Source organism: Chelonus insularis, unplaced genomic scaffold (genome assembly GCF_013357705.1).
Source record: "Chelonus insularis isolate UGA/USDA-ARS -01 unplaced genomic scaffold, ASM1335770v1 contig_146_pilon, whole genome shotgun sequence".
Lineage (NCBI taxonomy): Eukaryota > Metazoa > Arthropoda > Insecta > Hymenoptera > Braconidae > Chelonus > Chelonus insularis.
In genome coordinates, this window is record NW_023276387.1 from 317,980 (window position 1) to 339,553 (window position 21,574).

Genomic DNA, 21,574 nt, shown 5'->3' on the forward strand with positions numbered 1-21,574 from the left:
TTAATCAATATCTATATATTGTCTGCATTGTATTAAAAAAGAACACGTTTGCAATTTTATTTTAATGTAGATATTTCCAACTCCATTGGTCTTTTTTATTTCTCCATATTTTCCATATTTTTTCATTTGAGTTTCCATAATGATTTTTTATGACAAAATTTTCCAATATTTTAAGACCATTATGCGCATTCCGAGTAGCATATTCCATTAATAAAAATTTATTTAAATTTAATAGTATAAAAAAAAATAATGATTCGTTGAGATAAATCGTAGATAGACGATGGTTTGAGGTCAGGCCATCTATATGTTGAAGTTGAAATTTAAATTTAAATTTGGAAACCGTCGAAAAATGCGACTGAGGTCGTGGCACGAGCGGCAACCGTGACATAGCGGACAAACCGTTGCCGTAGAAAATCATAAAGTATGCAAAATCCAAATGCAAATGGTTCCCACAGTATGCATGAAAATGGGGAAAACGTATGAAATATTGGATATGAAATATGCGAAGCACCAAAACGAACGCTTGCACTATACCTGCAAGCACTATTTGTATTTTTACCTCTTTCCGACTATTTATTATTTATTTACATTATTTATTATAGCATAATATACACTAACAGCTACAAAATAAAAAAAAGCCATGTTTTCTGCTTTTTTTTCCATATATGTATATATATATATATAATTAACATCATTAGTAAAGAGCAAAGAATTATTTCAAAAAATTCTTCATCACCACTAAAAAAGTTTGTTGAAAAAAAAAAATTTATTCTGCTACAAATTAATCATCTTTTCTTTATAGTTCAAAAATTTATTCTATTAATTAAAATAATCAACCTTAAATTCAATTTATTGAAATCACTCATTTTTTTTCACATAAAATTTGTTGTTAAATGCCATGAAATATTTTTAATGAATATTCTAATATTAAGTATTAAAAAATGAACAATAATTATGAAAAAATACTTGTAAAAAATCAATTGAATAATTAATGAAGTATTAATTAATTATTTCCCCCGGGTGACTTGTTTGTGCACAATTATGCGACGTGTTGGAGGATACGAATCGATGCGAGCGCGTGTGCACGTCATTCTCACAATAGAAAGCATTGTTAGCGAAATTCCGAACACACGGTGACGACCGGACGAGCGGAACGAGGGTGACTTATCTCATCAGACTATCGTGCGCAACCGTGCGTCTCTAATACCGAATTAGAAACGTTCGTTCCAAGAGATTTAGAAAGAGAATAGAGAGAAGGTTATGATGATGATGATGATGATGATGAAGAAAAAGAAGATGGAGAGCAGCAGTAACATCCAAGCAGACCAATCAGTCTTTTTACTAAATCGACTTAAATCATTTTAATGTGTAAAGAAGATTTTGCAATTAATTTATGATTGAGAGAACCATTGGATAGTTTATTAGAATGAAAAAAAATATTAAAAATCATTTTATGATTGTTGGATGTAATAAATAACCTTTTAATCGAATCAGTCTATCGTTCAAAAAAATTCTAGCATTTTTTCATCAATCAGATGATATCATCATAATGATATAAAAAAATGATAATTTATCAAATATTAATAACAAAATAGATTATTGAAAAGAAATTTTTTTTAATGCATTTGCAATAAGCGGAACTCAATTTAAGTGCAATTTTCAAATAAAAGTAAATTAATTTCCTTCTTATTAATTTTATCAATAAAAAAAAAAATTCTGATCAAAGAAATGTCACTAATTTTTTTTATCCATCAACACAGAAATAAGCGATAAAAAGTACTAGAGATGGATAAACAAACTTTTCAATTCAAATTGAAATATTTGAACTGCAGAAGGCAGTAAAAAAAGTTGATATTGTCGTGTCTTAATTAAAGATAGCGATTGTAAAAATAAAGAAATAAAATGTGAGTGTCGTGTAAAAGTTTCTCAACATCGTCGCTCCTTTGATTTCCTTACACTTTCAAGCTTCCAGATCGTCCCTTTATTCTCTGCCAAAGTAAATAGAGCGTATTTCTTCTGGAGATGACAGGAAATTCAATAATCCTGGCAACGAGAAGAGGCTACAGCTACTGCAACAGCAGTACAACCTCCTTTTACTCTTATCGTTCAGACGCTTGAGTTGAAAACGTCCAACACTAGTCTATATAGCGAAGAAGCTTCTTTACGGTAATAAAACAAAATACATTGAAATAGAAATCGTGACAAAAAGTAAAGTTTTAGTCCCTCTTGAATATAGACTTTTGAAAGACTATTTTACATGCAAAACGAGAACATTGGACATTTGCGTATTCCCTGAAGAATCTACGTACCAACACAGAGGGTACTTTTCAACACCACAAAATGTACATCCTCTTGACTATAGTAAAAATCTCATACATCTAAAATTATTCCCCCGATCCTCTTGACTTTCAGCTACGACACTTTTCTCTCCTCCCTTCTTCTTCTCTAGTTTCCTTTTTTGTCTATTTCCTTTCGTCTCTTGGCACTCTATCTTTCTGGATGGCATAAAAAATCGAGTGCTTTTCACATCAGTCACAGCATTACGTACATATATGTGGCTCCCGATACATATCAAATATCTTTTTCGGTATTTGTTGGATTGGAATTACGAGAAATCCTCTGGGATTCACTACATCCGGTTTCTCTCTTAAGAATTAATTTCTCTTCAGTCAAGATATTTATTTTTCAGTCAATCAATAGAGTGATACCCAACTATTGTATCAACTTTGAAATATATGACTCTGATTAAGATATATATAAATTTATTATTTGTTATTAATATTATTTTAATTTAAAGATTAATATCTTTCCTACTTCTCTGCAACACAATTACGTATTTTATTTTACGAATTTTTTCCCAACTGTCCGTACCTCTGGGGTCCACGTCCCGCAGTGGCTATTCGTCAAACATCACACCAATACGATTTCTCCAAGTCGATTCATCTTGTTCGTATGGCGAAAGATCGATTCTCTCACAAAATATCCCATTTTTTTATTCTCACTACCGGAACACTATTTTTCTTTCAGTCTTAGCTTTTCTCTTTTACCCAACTTAGAAAAATATCCCGTGCTTCAACACTGACGCTTGCATTTTCCTACTGAATTTCAACGAATATCTTTCGTGAAATTTATTATTCACATTACGACAAAGTATAAATTGACTGGAGGTCGCTTATCAGGTTATTCCTTGATTATTGTACCCAAAATTTTCAAGTCAAAATAATTAATTAATCATTTTTCAATGATGAAATAAATATCTGAATGAGGATAGTGTACCTTTCTTCGACTAGATCACTTCAATAAAGAGAAGCATGCTTTCGTGGTGAATAATGACCAATAACAAGCAAAGGATTCTCTAGATTCCCGGAAATTAAATTCACATCAGTGATCCCTTTCTTCTCATCCCCTTTAACTCTACATGAGTATCACCCGCTACAATATTCGATCGTCTGGATAACAGGAATTTAGCTTCAGCTTACAGTTGAATGGATTACTTGTCATTAATATAGAAATTCCGCGACAAATTTATTCCGTTTGGCAATTCAGCAGCTGACAGCAGACACATCAACATGGACATATCACAAGCACTACTTTTGATTCCACCCACGTGTCAGCTGTCTCTCACATCAAAAACCTTTTCAGTTATTATTTTATTCAATCTTTTCTTTGGCATCGCCAAGTACACCAAAAAAATTAGTAGAGAAAAATAAATTCATACTAAAGGGAGGAGAGCAGAATAAGAATGACAATAAATAAATGTTGATTAGAAAAAAATTTGTTTTGGAATATTATTCCCTTTGCCAATTATACTTTGCTGGATACACTGGCCAACGAATTTTTGCCAAATATTGAATCATATTCAATAAATCTTCCACAATTGGAAGCAATAAAAATTATTTCGCATTTTAAATGATAATTGTTGATAATATGTTTGAAGGTAAACCAAAAATCAGCCACGCAAACTGTGTGATTTTTGGTAAAAAATAATCAAATGAAGGATCTGTCAACCCTACTCTCAGGGCAGCCATTAACTGAATGATGTATCCAGAGGGTTGGATTGAGATAGGAAAGCAAGTTTGGAATCTACACGAATTGATGAAAGTTGTCGGCACAAGAAGTAATGGAATGAGCCTGTGAGCAAGCGAAGGGACTTTCTGATAAGCCATCAGTTTAAAGTTACCAACCTGAAGTAGTCCAAGAAATTCGCGAATTCAGTTGGCAAGTAAAGATCCATAGAGAGCAAAGGGGAAGATGAGAAAGCTGGCAGTGTAGTAAGAGTCAGAGACAAGTTGGTGGATGCATATCACACTGAGAATCCAACAGAACTCGACGGAAACTCACCCCAAGCATACACGCTTCAAATAAATTCCTTTTACGTGTCCTGAATCCGCGACGTTTGGCCCGCGGCTGGATGATTTAACTAGTTCAGAGAGTAAAGGGGTAAAAGAAAAAAAATTTAACCATCTTTTTTCACTTATTCCTTTTTCTCTTTCTTCGCTAGCCCTTGCTACATCATGCTTCCTTACTTTCGATGCAGTTTAGCCAGCCAAGTCTCAGCAATAAGTTGAAGGCGATGGAAAGCATGCTAGATCGTTTCTCCAACTTCCAAATGCTCTACGAATCGCTGATCTCTACGCCGCAGTGAACATGCACCTAGTGCTATGCCAGGAATACCAACATCCTCTACATGTTGACCTGAAACTTGATGATTTTACTTCAAGTCTATTTCGATAGTAAATACTCTATCGTATAGATTAAATGACGAATCAATATTATCTAAAATTCATACCTTTTCTAATCAACATCTGCATATCAAGCTCTAAATTGGAGAGATGTTTAGATGGAAAATAGAAAAAGCTAGATATTCCTTGAAGTGAGATTTATTTGAGAAGGAATTTTTTAAGTCTAGTTTGATGTTTTTATCAATATGTGGAGAAATAGTAACATACTTTATATCATGAATTGATAATTGAAAATTACTTGGAGATATTTTTAGAATTATTTTAAATACACTAGAGTATATATCTACCTTAAATCTTGATATCCAGAGGCTTTTGCATAGAAATAAAAAATGAGGTCTTGCAAAGTCTAGCCAATAATTTTCATGGGACTCCAAAAGGATTTGCGATGCCACGAGTTGGAAAATGTGCGGTGCATGGGCTTTTCAGAAGTTCATGGAAACGGTCTATACGACTATACGATAGTAGAGACGAAATGTAATGGGAGAAAGGCTAGAGAGATTCTTACAGTTCGTTGATTTCTCGGCGGAGTCACCGTTACGCTTCGCAAGCCAAACCTCAAGTATTCCAGAAGTCTTCTGGACAAGACGGAAACTGGAGAAAATAAAAATCGACTAAAATACTTGAGCCAAATAAAACAATAAAATAAAATACAAAATACAAAAGAAAATTCTACAACTAAGTAAGAATAAGTTGTATTTATTTTTGACAATTCGAATTGGAACGGAACTAGAATTGATTCTTTCGAGTGATCACTTTTACGGCTTTTATTTTAGTTGTATCACGAGAAATATTTACTTGGACAGGAAGATTTTTTTTTTCTAATTTAGTCGTATCAAACAATAGAATAGTCGACGTCAGGACACGTAAGGAGCTTTTGTTTCAGCAAACTTACCACGTGCACTCAGTGCTTTTTGTCAAATCGCGCGAAAAGATAAAGTCTGCTACGTTGCTTGAATAGTGACGAGTATATACACCATACAGATATACACAAAAGATCCATTCTTATTTTTATTTTACTTCTTTTTAATTTCTTTTTCCACAATCTTTCCTTTCATATTTATACCAACCTACACTTTAATATAAAAGAGGTCATGAATGTCTCGAGATTCAAGTTTATTATTTTTTTACGGCCTACATTCTACTTTTATAAGGTGATGTACGTGATTCGCTTTGTCCTGAATTTCCGACGTGACTCGGAGTGCTAGTATATTCCAAAATAGTACAAACAGTTTGTTATCTATATGGCTTTTTCAATAAATTGACTCACAAAAGAGAAATTAAATATTTTTATGATGGTTTATTTTTCTTTAGATTGAGTATAGAATAGATATCGTTATGAGAAGCATTTTAACACTTTACTACATCATAAAATAAAATTGGAATAAGAAGAAAAGAGGAAAATACAGATCTCAAAGTTCGGCCAGATTAGATAGCTTCACTTCTATTCATTATTTCCAGTGAGAATATTTTCAATAAATTTTCTTAATAGAGAAAAATACCCCAAATATTCCATCATTATAAATTTTTGTTTTTTGATATTTGGTGGATTTGTTGACACTCCAATCATCTGAGCATGAGATTGAAAGTATGAAATAAGTTAGGAAGAAAAATACAAAGTGTGTACCTTGGGTGAACAAAAATATATAGGCTAGAAAACGTGATTCAAGAATCACTATAAATGGTAATGGAGATCGTTCTGTTCTATTCTTCCCTCCTCATTTTCACAGCAGACAGACAGAAGCCGAATAAATGGAAAATTCCCATTCGAAAAATAGCAACAAAAAAGAGAGAAATTTGTGGAAAGAAAGATTGCTTGAATGTAATATTTCTTTCAATGTAAATAAAAATCTAGACGTTAAAATTTGTATCTATTTTCTATCCTTTATATCACTCTTTTGCATTCTCTTCCAATCTTCAATATATATACTTTTTGTCAGTCGAATGAGTTGAATTTTGCGTCAAACGATTTGCAAGTCTTCTCCTCGCTTTGCTCCCTCTCTAGTTTTGCAACATACCTTGAAACTTATCCTTTCATTCTCCACGTCATCTTGACGATGGCGCATCAAGAAATTCTACAAGACATTTCCTTCATGTACATATGTACTTATATACTTATATACATACGAGTTTGATGCAACGTGAAATATTTTGGATTCTGTCAAGAGTAGTAACATAAGAAATGCACTTTTATGAAACTTAAAGCCGAATTTTATGTGAACGTTTTTTTTTTTATTTTTAGTGTAGATGTATCGAAAAAATATGAAAACGAATGACACACTTGAATTTATGAGAGGTATCGATTTTTTACATAAAATAGTTAAAACTGATTTTGTATAAATACAAATCATGTATCAGAGCTGAGTTTCACTGTGATACGGATAACTAGGTTTTTAGATTGCTGCGGTTTGAAAAAATGAGAATGAGAAAAAAAAATAAAATACAAAGATAAACGTTGTAAGATGATTTCATATAATAGTTAGAAATGGAATAGAATTATAAAAATTATGATAAATAAAATAAAAAATAATAATCTCTATCAATATAATAAAGTTCAGAGCAATCAGAAGTAAGACAAATATTATTTAAAATATATACATTTTTTGTTGAAATAATTCTTTCAAATAATTGTGGGATTGTTTTTAACCCATTTGAGGCACAACGTCCTAAATCTAAGCACCTGTCCATCAAGATTATCACAATATTAAACTTGAAAAATTCTATTGAACTGACTAATTATGCCTGACTAGATCATTATATATAATTAAAGTATTTTGTTGTGAAATTTTTTACGCTTCAAATTGCCAATAGTTACATTGAATACATGCACATGGACATAGAAATTAACTATCTTTAAACAAAAGTTTGAGTCACGACTACTTAGTGTATATTGCTAAAGTCATTAACATTCCGAAGTAAAGTTAGAAAAAAGGAAAAAGAGAAGAGGGAAAAAAAAGGAATGAGTTTGAACTACTGAAAAGAAAGTATATGCGTTCGATGTGGGCTCTTCAGAGCAACTGCTGGCTCGGCAAAACCTTCGAAAAGAGAAGCGAATAAGCTCAGACAGGGAAAAGAAAAGATGAAAAAAAAATATGAAAAAAAATGAGTAAGAGTTAAGGGAAATAAAAGAGGCAAAAAGAAAAGGAAAAATAGTTTGAGATTCTTCATCGAGGTAGATAATGCTTGTAACTTGTATCTGACTGTGGGCGGACATACAAGGGGTGTAACATCGTCCTATTCTATTCCCTCCTCTCGATTTATACTTAGTGTTCCGTACGAATAACCAGCTTTTGTTTGGCACACTGCGAGTGCCGGAAAACAAAAAGTCGAAAAACAAACGAAATAAAAAAATATTGTATTGTTTATTTTACAAGATGGTGGACTGTTTATATTTCAAAGAAATAAAGTTCGGTTCAAATTTTAAAAAAAATATTGATATTAACTTGAGACATTGCCTCTCATCAATGAAAAATTTACAATTTCCTGAATGAGCTCTTGAATGAAGGAGTGAAGGAATAGGAAAAGACATCGCATAACATGTTTTTGACAACGTAATAATAATACAATAAAAAATATTTCATCACTACTCAACAAAAAATATAGTAGCAATCCAATTTAGTTAACTTTGTGTCTCATATTTTATTTTTTATCATTATTCTCGTTTTTATTGTTTGTTATTTGTAAATAATCCAACAGCATAAATGCAATACCAAATATTTATTTTGACTGTATTTTTTTCACATCATCTCGAATTTTATTGTAATTTTTGTTATTCCAAAAATTACTCGCGGTGACATTGGATGAGTCATGTCACATTTATTTATGCAATATTTGTTATCAGTTGGCGAGATTCACGTGAGCTGGGCATACCTGGCAACATTTCTGATTGTTTGCCACGCCAGCTATTAAATCGCGTGCATCCGAGCGATAATCGTGGTCGTTTTGTCTGCATTGCATTATCAGATATTTTATCTTCCCCCTATAAACCACCTCACTTTTATGTGTTGGAAAAATTCGTGATTTTTATTATCAAGCTTCAGAAAATTGTTAAGAAGCGATTTATAATTACTCAAAGGGTATTGGCGCGCTGCACGTGCTTAACATCGTATTATATACGTGAATCAAAAAAAAAAAAATATTTTATTTTTAAATTAAAAATCTCTTCCGCCATTACTTCTAACAACTAATCAACACCCGAAGAAAACAATAACGGATATGACGACATTATGACGATAACCGGCCATGGCTTTTCCACGAGAGGATTTTTTCATTAACTATAGGACTAGAGAACTTTCTGTGATTGAAAAAAGTCTTTTTAGTAACAAATAAAAACTGAATATCTGATATTTACAATGATATTATATGTTGTTTCATGTAAACTTGCATATAATATCTTTCTAAATCTAATGCTCTTATCACTATTGTCTCTTGGGTTCAAAATAGTTCGAAGTAGTCATCATGTTCCATAATGCCGTCCACTAACGTCAGTAATTTAGCAGTGGCGTTAAATATTCCCAAGTGAATACGTTCTTGGTATGACTGATGCACAAGTGTGACTAATGTAAACTCCCTTCGGAGGGTTTCCCAATAGTTGAGATTCTACGTGACCTCAAATTTCCTCGAGCCTTCTGCTCATTAGCTAATGTGATTGCGAAATAATAACATCACTTATATTATTATAAAGGAAACAATAAAATAAATCTTGAATAAAATGTTTTTAATAATAAATTTATTAACTGAATATTGATCTTGAAATGAAAATATAATAATCTGTATTCGATGATGAAATGCCGAAAGTGGAATTTAATTTGTAATCTAAGCATAGAAAGTATTGTTGACAGTAGTAAAATTGGTAAATGGATTTAGCAGGTCATAGGCGGAAGGGGGAAGGATAGTATAAACGAAAGGAGAGAGGAGTGAAAAAGGGAGAGAAAGATTAGGGTTGAAAAGAGGCTCGTGGACTCGAGTGGCAAATATTAGTACGAAAACTGGCGCTGCGAGAGCTTGCAGAGTTGTGCGACGAAAGCTGCTTAAGCGGTCTCTCCTCTTTCTCCTTTTCATCTCGTACCATTTCTCCCAACCAACCCAACACCCATATACACACGCATACATACATACACTTATACCAACCCCTCAAACATAATTCCACTACGACCAAGTTGGAAGCGTACCTTGCGACGGTTTAAGCTCCAAACGGATCTGCGGGTGTGCTAGCGACCTTGGCCAGTGGAGGATTCGAGGGAGAAAAGTAGCAGAGACCGAGAATTTGTGGCCACGAGGGTAGATGGCTGGTTTGTAAGCACTTATGTACGTAATGTTCATTAGTGTGCATGTGTCAGACTTAATATATAGGTGGCCAGTTTACATATACATAGAGAAAGTCCAAAAGACCAAATCCTGATTGTATATAGTGTCGTCCATTCAAGTGCAAACTCATCCTGACGAAACTAAACGACGATTCCGACGAAATGCCAAGTAATTACCAACTAGCAGGAAGTGAAAAGTGTGTAGTCGACAGCACTACCTCGCGTTTGCTCGAAAACATTTTTATTTAATAGCTTTTAAGCACAATTCAAAAGCTTCTTGATGACTTATTCTATTCTCTGAAAATTCGATAAAATTTCCGAAAAATTAACGTACCTCGAAAATAATTGTATTTAGATGGATCCAAATGCATTCAAAAGATCATTTTCAAATGATGATAAATACAATTATGAATACTAGTCATTTTAAAGAACTTTTTTCTCAATTCAAAGCTTTTTTAATGTTTTTTAATGAATTATGATAGACATTCTCAGTATCACTCGGTTCAAAAAGTACCGCATCTGGCAGTTTTTCTACACTTCAACAACGAAACTTTCTTGGGCTTTTTCTCACGAGTCCTTCCGGTGCTTTTATAGTATATCCAACAGCATGTTTATTCAGAAGCCTCACGTACAAAAGATATTCCGTACAGAGGTTACGTGACGGTAAGGTCCGCCTTGGGAGGATGGTGTTGCAGCAGGCACCAACCATCGTTGGATAAAACGTTGGGAGGTACTGGTTGGCTGCTTCTCTAGCCTCTACTGCTTCCTACTGCTTTACGGAAGACGGAAGTAAGAAGGAAATGAAAAAGTTATGTTTCGTCACGGCCGTCACCGCCTGGCATTTTCATTTTTCGCATCGTGCTAAAGTGTGTGAGTGAGACACTTGTCTCAAAAATAAGCTGCCATGAGAGAAAGTAAGATAGAAATAGAATACGACAATAAATTCATCGTCGTGGCACTTGTGTTCAACTCGGCAATTTTCGCGTACCTCAAGAGAACATTGTTGGCAACGTAATACGAATTTTTATTACCATGTCCAACCGAAGAAATGTGACTACGCCAATTGGAAAAATTTTTATTTCTTTCGTGGACTGTTTTTCGTCATTATATTAATTTATTCTACTCAATAATCAATAAATAATAACACTAGTAGTTTTCTCATTTTATTACTACGGTTTGAGTATCTTTTGGTTGATTTATCCCTTACTACTTTTCTACCCTGGTGGAAGAAAAAAAAAATTCCTCGGGGGTTACCCAAAGCAAATTCAGCCTCACTTTTCTGTCTCTGGATATGTCGTATTTTCTAAAAATGTTTATCTGAAAAGTTTGTCGAGCTTTTTTTCCGTCAAATTCACCGTTAGCCTATCAGAGTGAAACCATTTCTTCAGACGTTTCAGTAGTAACCTGTAGTCCCCGAGGGAATTTTATTCTTCCCGTCCTGTATTCATAAAAATGGACATTTTTTTTTAAGACTTTTGAAAGATCGGTTGTCGAACCCAACGATTTGCTATCAAGTAATCTGATGAAATTATGTACCCGTACAATTTACAATATAATATCGTTTTTGCAAATAAAAAAAATTTTCAAACTTTTCAAGTGAAATTTACATTGCTTCTAGTTTGCTCTAATATCGTTCGGTATTCTCAATGTTGTCCAAATTTATCTGATGAAAATCTATCACTAGAACTTATGAATATTCAATTCAGAATAATTTGTAAAATTTCATCGTATTTATTTTACGGGTGTTTTAAGGAAAACAAATGTTTATAACCGTACAAGAACTAAAATGGCCACTTTTACTTGAAAATATTTCAAGGCGAAAGGAAAAATCTAACAACATTAAATGAACGTGTGCGCTGCCACTACGATGCTGTACAGACACGAGCAAAAAATAGATAGAGAAAAATAGATAGAGAAAAATAGATAAGAAAAAAAAAATTCTTAACAATATTTATTTATCATATCTTGATGCTCGAAAAAAATTTAATAATTTAATTTGAAAAAATCAAAATATTGCCAACTCAATTTCTTGAGATTCTTTTGGATATAAACTTTTTCTGACTTTTATGAGATCGCCGTGACATCTGAAAAATCATTGTAAACATTCATTGTTTAATTGATGTATTGATGAAAGTAGAACAGAGTTTTATTTTTTCAATTAATTAAAGAACAAAAAAGAAAAGCAAGAGAAAAACTACAACAAAGGATAGTAAAAAAAAAAAATTGATGAAAGGTGAACTCTGCGTGAGAGTTGTCTTGAAATATCGACAGCATTGCATTGTTGAACGAGCGTTGCGCATATTATTCTTGAAAGCCTGCGAGTCATTAAAGCGAATGTTTCGGAATAACGAAATAGCCTCGAACCCTCGTACAAAACGGACGAGCCGTAACACCAATGCCACAAGCGAACCATAAATTTTCAACGAGACACAACACATGAAAGAGTAAAAAAAAATGGAAAATAAAAGAAAAATAACTAGTAGAGTAAACAAAGAACACAATTGAGGACATATTTGCATTTTGGGTACCTGTCATTTACACACTTCGATTGCCAAATTTTATCTTAAAAAATAGTCGCTTGTGAAAATGACCAATGGGAATGGCTTTTGTTTGCTTTTTTATCTTCAATGTTTTGCAGAAAAAAAAAATGCTCCAATTTACAAAGTCAATTTGAAGCATCCTGACGACATTACTAATCTTTTTTACTTTTGTATCTAAACTGTCCTGATTAAAGGATATCAAAATCTATTTTAAGTAGCCTCGAAATTAAAAAATTATGAATTTAAAAAATACTTTAAACATTGTAAATAGATTTCTAGCAGAAAGTTTTTCAAATAATATAAGTAAATAGGTAAAAATATTGATTCCTAATTAACGTAATGAATAAAATATTTGTGAAGAAATAAATATTCATTTTATTTATTGATTGACTATTAACCATCAAAAAAATAGTGTTTTGGATAAAGTAAACAATTTAAAGTTATACGACAGTGTGACATAACTTAAAAGCATTTCTTCCGTATTTCCGGTTGTTTGTCGTTTCGAAAACTAAAGTTCCACGCCACTATAGATAATTTTTGGCGCCACATTGAGTGTTGGCATGAGTTACTCGTATTTTATACTAGTCGACTTTTCTCCACCGGATATTTTTGTCAACAAGATGATCGTAAAACAAGATGATATGTTTCAAAAGCTGCTGCACTCGAGTGTCATAATAAAAGGTACCAACATAAAACTCAAGGGACAAAAAATGAAGCTCTTTATTGATAATCAATATATCAATATAAACATGAATTGAGCAAATAAGTAATGCATTCTCTTGAAATCTCCCCTTTCATAAAAATAAGAAACTTGGTAATACTTTTCATCTTGGGTTACACTGTGTTTATAGCATCCTCTGGGAGATCTAGATCTCTCAGACTCCAAACAGTATTTGACTCTCTGTATGTCACGTTCGTAAATCGATCGCTCTACTTACGACGTTTACTTCAAGTCAACCCACGTCTCTTGCATCTAACAAAATTACTCTAAGAATTTCAACTCATAAAAAACGAGACATAAATGTCCAAATGAAAATGGACCTTTTTATTTTGTCCAAAAAACAACGAATAAATAACAGATGATCGTATCAGCAACTCATCAATCACAATTTTATTTTCATTGTCACAACCCTTGCAGGAAGTAAGACAGGTTTATTCTTGATTCAACATTAGATCAAGTTTCACCAAATTGTCCTAGAACAGGACAAGGAATAAACCCAAAAAAATTAAATAACTGTTTTGAAGTTTACATTTAATATTTAATTATAGTAAATTTAATTTTAAATCAACAAAATACATTTTTCAATTAATTCATATAAAAAACACTAGACTTCTTTGAAGTACGTTTTTATTCGTTTCGACTACTGTATGCTATTACAAAAAATATTTTACGTGAGAATTTGTCCAGTCTAAAATGTTAATAATTAATAACGAAAACAGCTTTCACCACAGGAGAGCAAGAATTAATCATCAATCATTTTTGTAAACGATAAAATTTGATAAAGACCAAAACTTTGTTGGAAAAGTTCTCATGTACTTTTTTATCCAGCTTTTTCTATTTATTTATTATTAGACATTTAAATATCATAGAAAGAGAAAAATTCTCAAAAAAATAGATCTTGGCGAAAGGCTCAAAAGAAGCAATTTGTGATCTGAGAAAGAATAAATTATGTTATATCAGTCTGCATTCATTTAAATATCTCGTGTATGCTTATATAATATAGTATATTTGCTTTTGTGTACTAGAGAGATGATATTAAGTTACATTAATGCATATCTAATGGGATAATAATCAATTTTAGTGGATATTTTTTATTACAACTCTTCAATTACAAATGAATATTTTTTAGGCAAATGGAGACTATCTAACAGTTGACTATCCATAAAGACGTATTTTTAATAAGGAAAAGAAATAATAATAAAGAAATAGGACGAGTTTTGTAAGAGCGGATGGTATGAAAGGATAAAACAAACGAAAGCCGCACCCTTGTCAGCTGCAAAATTCGCTCAAAATCTCACGGGGTTTGGCCCTCGGACTTGGCAGTTCGCACTGGGGTTGGATTAAATTCTCCAACGCATCCCCTTCCATCCCTCCTATAGTCTCTTCAATGATTCTTTCTTTCTCTCTTCATCAAAAGCTCACTCTCTGTATATTATTTCCTGTCTACTTTAATCCACCATCTTTCTTTACACGAAAAAATAATTTCAAACATTCATAAGACTGTAAAAAAAAAAGAAAATGAAAAAAAAAAGTAGAAAGAGAAATGATTGAAAAAGCTTTACATCATATTATTGTTTCAAATGCCATTCACGAGATGAATTGCGGTCACATAAATTGCACTATACGCATTTTGTCTTGTTCTCTCTCTTGCATCCGAACAACTCTTCATGCAATGCCAATATATACACGTCTATCGGTTGGCACATCGTTGTGGTCCGAACGAGTTTTTCAAACGTGGTCTTTCACCGTCAAGCCACTTGGAAATATTGTTTCAGGGACGTCCAATCAGTTTGAAAGCTCACTTAAATACATATTTCTACTTATGTAAATTTTGTTCGATATTCAAACTATATTTGAATATATCAATATACTTTGATGTTAGTTTTAAAATAAAATGTCTAAATATTATCAGTCATAACCATCATCAACCCTTATACTAGTCATAAAAATCGGTATTATTACTCTGAAAAAAAAAGAGTAAGTAATAAACAATGTTGAGCTATAGAGCAGTATTGAATTCTCTTTTAAATCTGGAACGAATAAACATATTGAATGAAATTTACTTTTATCCAACATGTAGTGAAACGACAATTGAGTGTGGTTGTGCCATGTTTAAAGAGCCATACGAAAATGACCATTAAAATAAATGACTCTCATTGCAGCAGCATAGACTACGTTACCTCTACTCCTCTGCCTCCTCTAGTGCCTCTCCCTCAGCTTGTAAATACGCGACGAGGAAATATTCAGCTGGACGAATCAATTTACGTAAATAATAGCCCAGTACGCGTGTTTGTATTACCGCTCCAAATACATCGTCCAAACATCCAACATGTCGCTCGGACACATATATCATTGCATTACTATCCATATTAAGCAAACATGTTCGTTACTATATTAATAAATATCTTAGTTAAAATACCGGTAAGCTAAACTTAATAAATAAGTTTTATTTATTTTATTTCTGTGAAAATGAACATTTTTTCGATTGTTATTTTAACGATGCCATTCCGTTTGTGTAGATACTAAGGAATATGGAATTTAATTAAATATCTTAAAAATAAATTGAAATAATTAAAACAAAAATTTTTCTCTTAAAATAATAAAAAAATTCAAAATAATAATAAATAATATGAATGATGATGGAAAGGATTAATTCAATAACATTGGGCATTTTTAAATGTTAACTTCAGGGTCCGGTCGGCGAAGTAGGAGGTGTAAGGCTGCCTCTGCAGTCGTTGCATGGATACGGATCTGTGTTCATGTATTCTGCATCAACGAGTCCCGGTGGTGCAAGTGGACAGAGTAGCGGAGGCGGAGGTCAAGTAACCCTCCGCCTCCGCGAACCTGAAGATATACCTGAGGAGGTGCTTGCACGTCTAGAAGACACAGCCACGCTTTCGATTTCCCTTCAAGGTGATGCTGTGCTTAGACTTGGTTCAGCTGAAACTGGTGAGTCTACTCATTATTTTCACCAATAAATAATATCATCGGTATGTTGAAAGAAATAAAAGAGAGGGTCTTAGAGCGATCCCTTAAACGATTCGGAATAATCTAGAGCTTGGAAATGGTGAGATGTTTTGTCGCGAGATAAAAAGACTTTTGGGATAAACCCAAGAAGTATAAAGGAGAAGAGGGCACTCCCGAATCAAAATGTCTTGTCGATGAGAGAAGGGGAGGGAGAAAGTAAATCAGAATCAACCAAGTGAATTCTTCCGGACGATTTATCGAGTCGTAGGAAAATCTGTTTATCTAGTGGCTTGTATGACGTAATAACAATAAATAACGCATTTTCATCAGTTTATCAAGTATAACACCCATATTTTTGAAATAATTATAATTATTTAGAGATTGAGGAAAATATAAAATTAAAGATCTGTTATTTTATCTGATTAGCCAATTAAATAACTAATTTGATAAAGATTAAAGCCGTAATTGATTCCAAACTTCTTTGAAAGTATAATTTTATTGAAACATTTATTTGTCATATTTTCAATCAGATTTTTTGTTTAAATATTCTTTGATATAATTTTCAAACTAAATCGCGTAAACGAAAACAATAGAGAAAAAAAGAAGAAAAATATTTTAGTAGACGAACAAAATGTTCATTGTTCAAAGGCTATGCGTAAATTCATAAAATTGAAATCTGTCAAACACGTTCATGTATTAAATTTTATACATTCAAATTCACTCACAGGAAATTTTTGAATAACCATCAAAATTTTCCAATTATAAAAGGGATCAGAATATACTAGAATAGTAGAGCCCAACATTGTTAGTATTCAAAAAAGCCGCAACAACAGAGAGAGGAAAGATAGTAACTTGATGCAAATTATCCCTCGGTATGGCTTTTCCAAGTGAATGTGTTGAAAAAGAGAGGTAGGAGGTAAATAGGGTGGTTTTCCATTCTTTCCCCATCATTTTAACTTCCAAATGATACGGGCTTTGTTAAATTTCCGATGTAAATACATCAATATATATATATATATATATATATATATATATATATATATATATATATATATATACATATACATAGATATAAATATATGAATACGCACATTCCTTTAAATAAAACTATGAGGGTTCAAATATGCTTTGAGGCAAAAACATCTGATAACCAAAAAAAATATACGGGTTAGAACATAAATTGATTAAGTAGCTATAAAAAATTCATTAAATATTATGTAATATTCAATAACATATTCCAAATTATCTCACTCTTATCCTTTTCAAATTCTTCTCTCATTTTTTTTCATCTGAAAAAATTTTCTTTTATAAATATCAACGACGGAAAGCTTTTATTCTCATTACAAATTTTTTTTATAATCAATTCTATTTAAAAATAAATCTTTTGAAAAGTAAACCATATATTATAATCAAGCTCGAGCTTTTGATCTTTTAAGCATCATCTAGGAAAAAAAAAATTTTCTGTGAATTTAATTGAAGCTCAGTGTCATTAAAAATCCAAAATGACTTGAAAGCACAAGATAATAACAATTTTATGCTCAAATATAGAGATATCAGAGTATTTTTCAGTGAAAAAGCGTAACCACAACATGTAGATTTTTACCTAAAAGTACTTTAGACAAAAAAATAGCTAGAAATGGATATAAAAAAAAAAAACAAAGACAAACAAAATCTCACGTAAGGTAACTCACAAACATATACACGACTACATCAAAAACAGTATATTCGAAACTTATCGTGGTAAGTTTGCTCGGAGAGCAATTCTCGTTATAAGTTGGACGCTCATGGGCGTGCTTAAAGCTGAAAAAGAGAGCGGAAAAACTTAAACTGTTCAAAAAGGCAAGAAATGGAAGTAGAAAGGGCATAAAATCTTAGCATTTCTATTGTGAAGAAAACAATTGTAGTCTCTCGATTTACAGTTGAAGATTTTTTCTATAAATATTAAAAGAGTTAAACTCCTACAATATGTAATTAACTAGTATTTTTGTTACATTATAACAACATTAGATCTCAATCCAAGAAAAGGAAAGAAGTTAATGAAGAGAAAAAATTTTATCGCAAAGATATTTAGCTCAAGGTATGAAATATATAAGAAATTAGCAATGATAAATCGATGAGAAAAATAATAGGTAAGATGATTAGAAATTTTTCCAAGTTAACAATCTTCTCAAGAGAAATCGAATACACGTACGACAGGTTGAAGCATTCGTTCGGTTTACGATGGATCTCGGCTGTGAAATCTTCCCCATTATCCTGGCGTCACGTATTTAAGACTCAGTTAAGGGACACGTAGAGGGGTAGTACGTGCACAAGTTCCCTAGGAGCATCAGAAAAAAAGTACGAACGTGAATTGAAGTCACGAGACTTGGTATGTTATAGTAGACTACAAGTCGAGATAAAGGAAAAGAAAAGCTCGAGAAGGAAAAAATCTCAAGCTTTTCTGCGTTCTGTCTGCTTCGTTAAAGCCGATTCAATTTTGACTCGAATCCCCCCATACTAGTCTCTAGAATCAAGTATATTATATGTTTTAACCTCTTGGAAGGAACTAAAGAACAAGGAAATTACACTTTTAAGATCTATATCTGGATCTTCAAATTCAAAAATCTAATTAATCCATCACTTATGGATAATAGCACAAAAAATCATCTAATTATTAGATTTTTAAATTTTTTCACATCGTCACTCACAACTATGAATAAATTAATAATTGGCTTTAGGTTCACATGAATTTAAAAAAAATCTTACATCTAGATAGAATCACTTTATTTTCAATTTTAAATAAATATTTATAAAAAATGTTTTGTTGAAGTTGATGAACAAAAGATGCTCATTTGTTCAAAACTCGTATCCAAAAGTACAATATTGTAGCACTGGTTTCAATAAATACAGTAATTCTAAATTGAATAATTTGTGGAGTTCATAAAAGCTTTGAAATCGTTGGAGGTTAGAGGAAAACCTCTGGATATCAATGAAATTCGAATATATAGGTCGTGGTGGTGAATTAACGTTGATTATATGTGCATAGACACTTACACACCTAGAGAGATACATATAATAAAATAAAGCGAAAGTGGGAGTGTGGTAGAAAGGCTGTAGGTCGGGAAATAATTAACGAAATGCATCGTTGGCCCAAGCGTTTGCCATAAATCCTCGTGTTTTCCGAACAGTCGTCGTGGCTGGCTCAGTAGGGGTATCCACGCGGGGGTTGAATTCATAATAGTGGCTCTGGTGGTGTGTGTAAGCGATGAAATGGGCAGGGGTGTTTGGTTACACTCTCGGGGGCCACCGAGTGCAAGAGTAAGAGAGAAGAATGAATAAACGTGAGACACATGAACGCGTTTGCACAATCGCTCTCAAACCTCCATCGCGTAGAAATTATTGTGATACTCCAGGAAGGAGTGTGCGGGGTGTGCGGCTTTGGTGCTACCGGCCACAGACGAAAGTACGTAAATTATGAATGCCGTTTGACTTTATGCCAACTACATCCCAACACACCCCTTTCACCCTTTAAACCACCTCTTCGCTGATCTAAACAGAAAATAAATTCTACTTCTATCTATTATTCCTCTTCTTTTCTATTTTATTCCCTCTTTAATTCACTTCGTATATTATTGTGCATTATTTTATCACAATAACATCATCAGGATATTCAATATCGAGTTATTTATTCTTTCACTTCTATTGAATAATTGCTTTCTTTCGTTCAAGATAAATTGGCTCAACTTTCTTCTATCATAAATTTCTAAAATAATAAAGGAATGCTAAACTACTTGCCATCAGCAGTATCATAACCTTCGATATATTTAAATTAATTAACAAAAAATACTATAACATTTTTTATCATCAATTAATCCGATTCCATCAACGGCTGACCACCATCACCAGCAATGACTACTCTTACGGTTATCCATCTATTTTTCAAAGACAAAAGACATTATTGTAGACCAGATTACGAAATTCCTCTTGAAAAGATCAAAGTATTCCTTCCTTAGCCCGTTGCATCTCCATACACTTTATCGTCCAGTCCAAGAGCTTGAAAAAAAATACTCCTTTGAAGGTTGGATGATAAAGGAGTCTCGCTTGACCCAGAGCTTACGATGATAGTAAACTAAGCAAAGCACTCTTAGTACCTTCTCTTCTACCCTTTATCTTCTCTATCTTGAGTTCACTGATGTCAAGAAAATTGCCATCCCACGATTCAGGATTACTATTCTCCATACTAATATAATGATAACCTGGAAGTGAATATAAGCTTGCACATCTCACCTGTTTTGTTGTTGGGTTAATGTAACCCATGGATATATTCACTTTAGTATATATCATTATCACTTTTATTCTGAATATAGTAGGCTATCTATGTCAGAGGCATCATGTATAGAAGCCTGGAATAGAATTTACCAGTTAAATTACAAAATCTATTTAACGTGATTCTCTTTAGAGTAATAAGGTTGTAAGTAAATATTTAATTTTTAAACAAAGCAATCAATCATTTTTCGAAGAAAAAAAAAATACACAAGTATAGTAAATAAAATTAAACTGTATTTTAAAGGTAATTAATTAAAGAATCAATATGACAAAGACAATTTATCAATCAAATAAAATAGATATTCTAACCAATTATTACTGAACAAGCAAATATAACCGTTAAATATTGGAATAGGACTTGGATCTAAATTTCGCAAGTTCATCATATACTCTAGTATCCAATATTGACTTGACACAAGATTAAGAACTAATACTTTCTAGCAAATTCAACTTCCAATAGTTGTTTCGACATTAAAATTCATTTGTAGATTATTCAAAATATTAATTAGTTTTTTTAGCTTGGAATCTTAATGATATAAAAACTGTGCCAGTGAATTTCGATAAAAGTTGATTTCGTATGTGCTGAAATGAATCCAATAGTTATAAGATGGACTATTCAGTAATCAGGTAACATAACCATTGGTACGTGACAACCACTCTTGTTCACAATCGATTGATGGTCAGTCACTAGATTTTCGATGCAGCGCTCCAAAATTTGATGTAAATAATCTATTGTATTACTATTTTAAACGCTCTATCGAAAGCCTCTTTCATTGATTAATCAAAAAAATTTATTAATTATTGTACAAATCAATATCTTATAAATAGCTAATTATACTAAGCTTATTATTATAATTATAGAGAGTGTTTATTCTTTTGTTTATTTATTAATTTTCTAACGATAAAGTATAAAATATCTTAACTAACAAAGCATAGTTGACATTATAAAAATAATAATTAGATTTCTTTTGCTTGAAAATAATTAATTAAATGAAT

General features: G+C 32.2%; 1 protein-coding gene across 10 annotated transcripts in view; it reads left to right on the forward strand.

Annotated features, from left to right (window-relative positions):
* Positions 1-21,574, forward strand: part of LOC118075140 (uncharacterized) — a 149,919-nt gene that overhangs the window by 77,308 nt on the left and 51,037 nt on the right. For all 10 annotated transcript variants that reach the window (XM_035096815.1, XM_035096814.1, XM_035096813.1 and 7 more), the window contains one exon: positions 15,997-16,255. In XM_035096815.1, the coding sequence (XP_034952706.1) occupies positions 15,997-16,255 (259 nt within the window). The remainder of the gene's footprint in view (positions 1-15,996; positions 16,256-21,574) is intronic.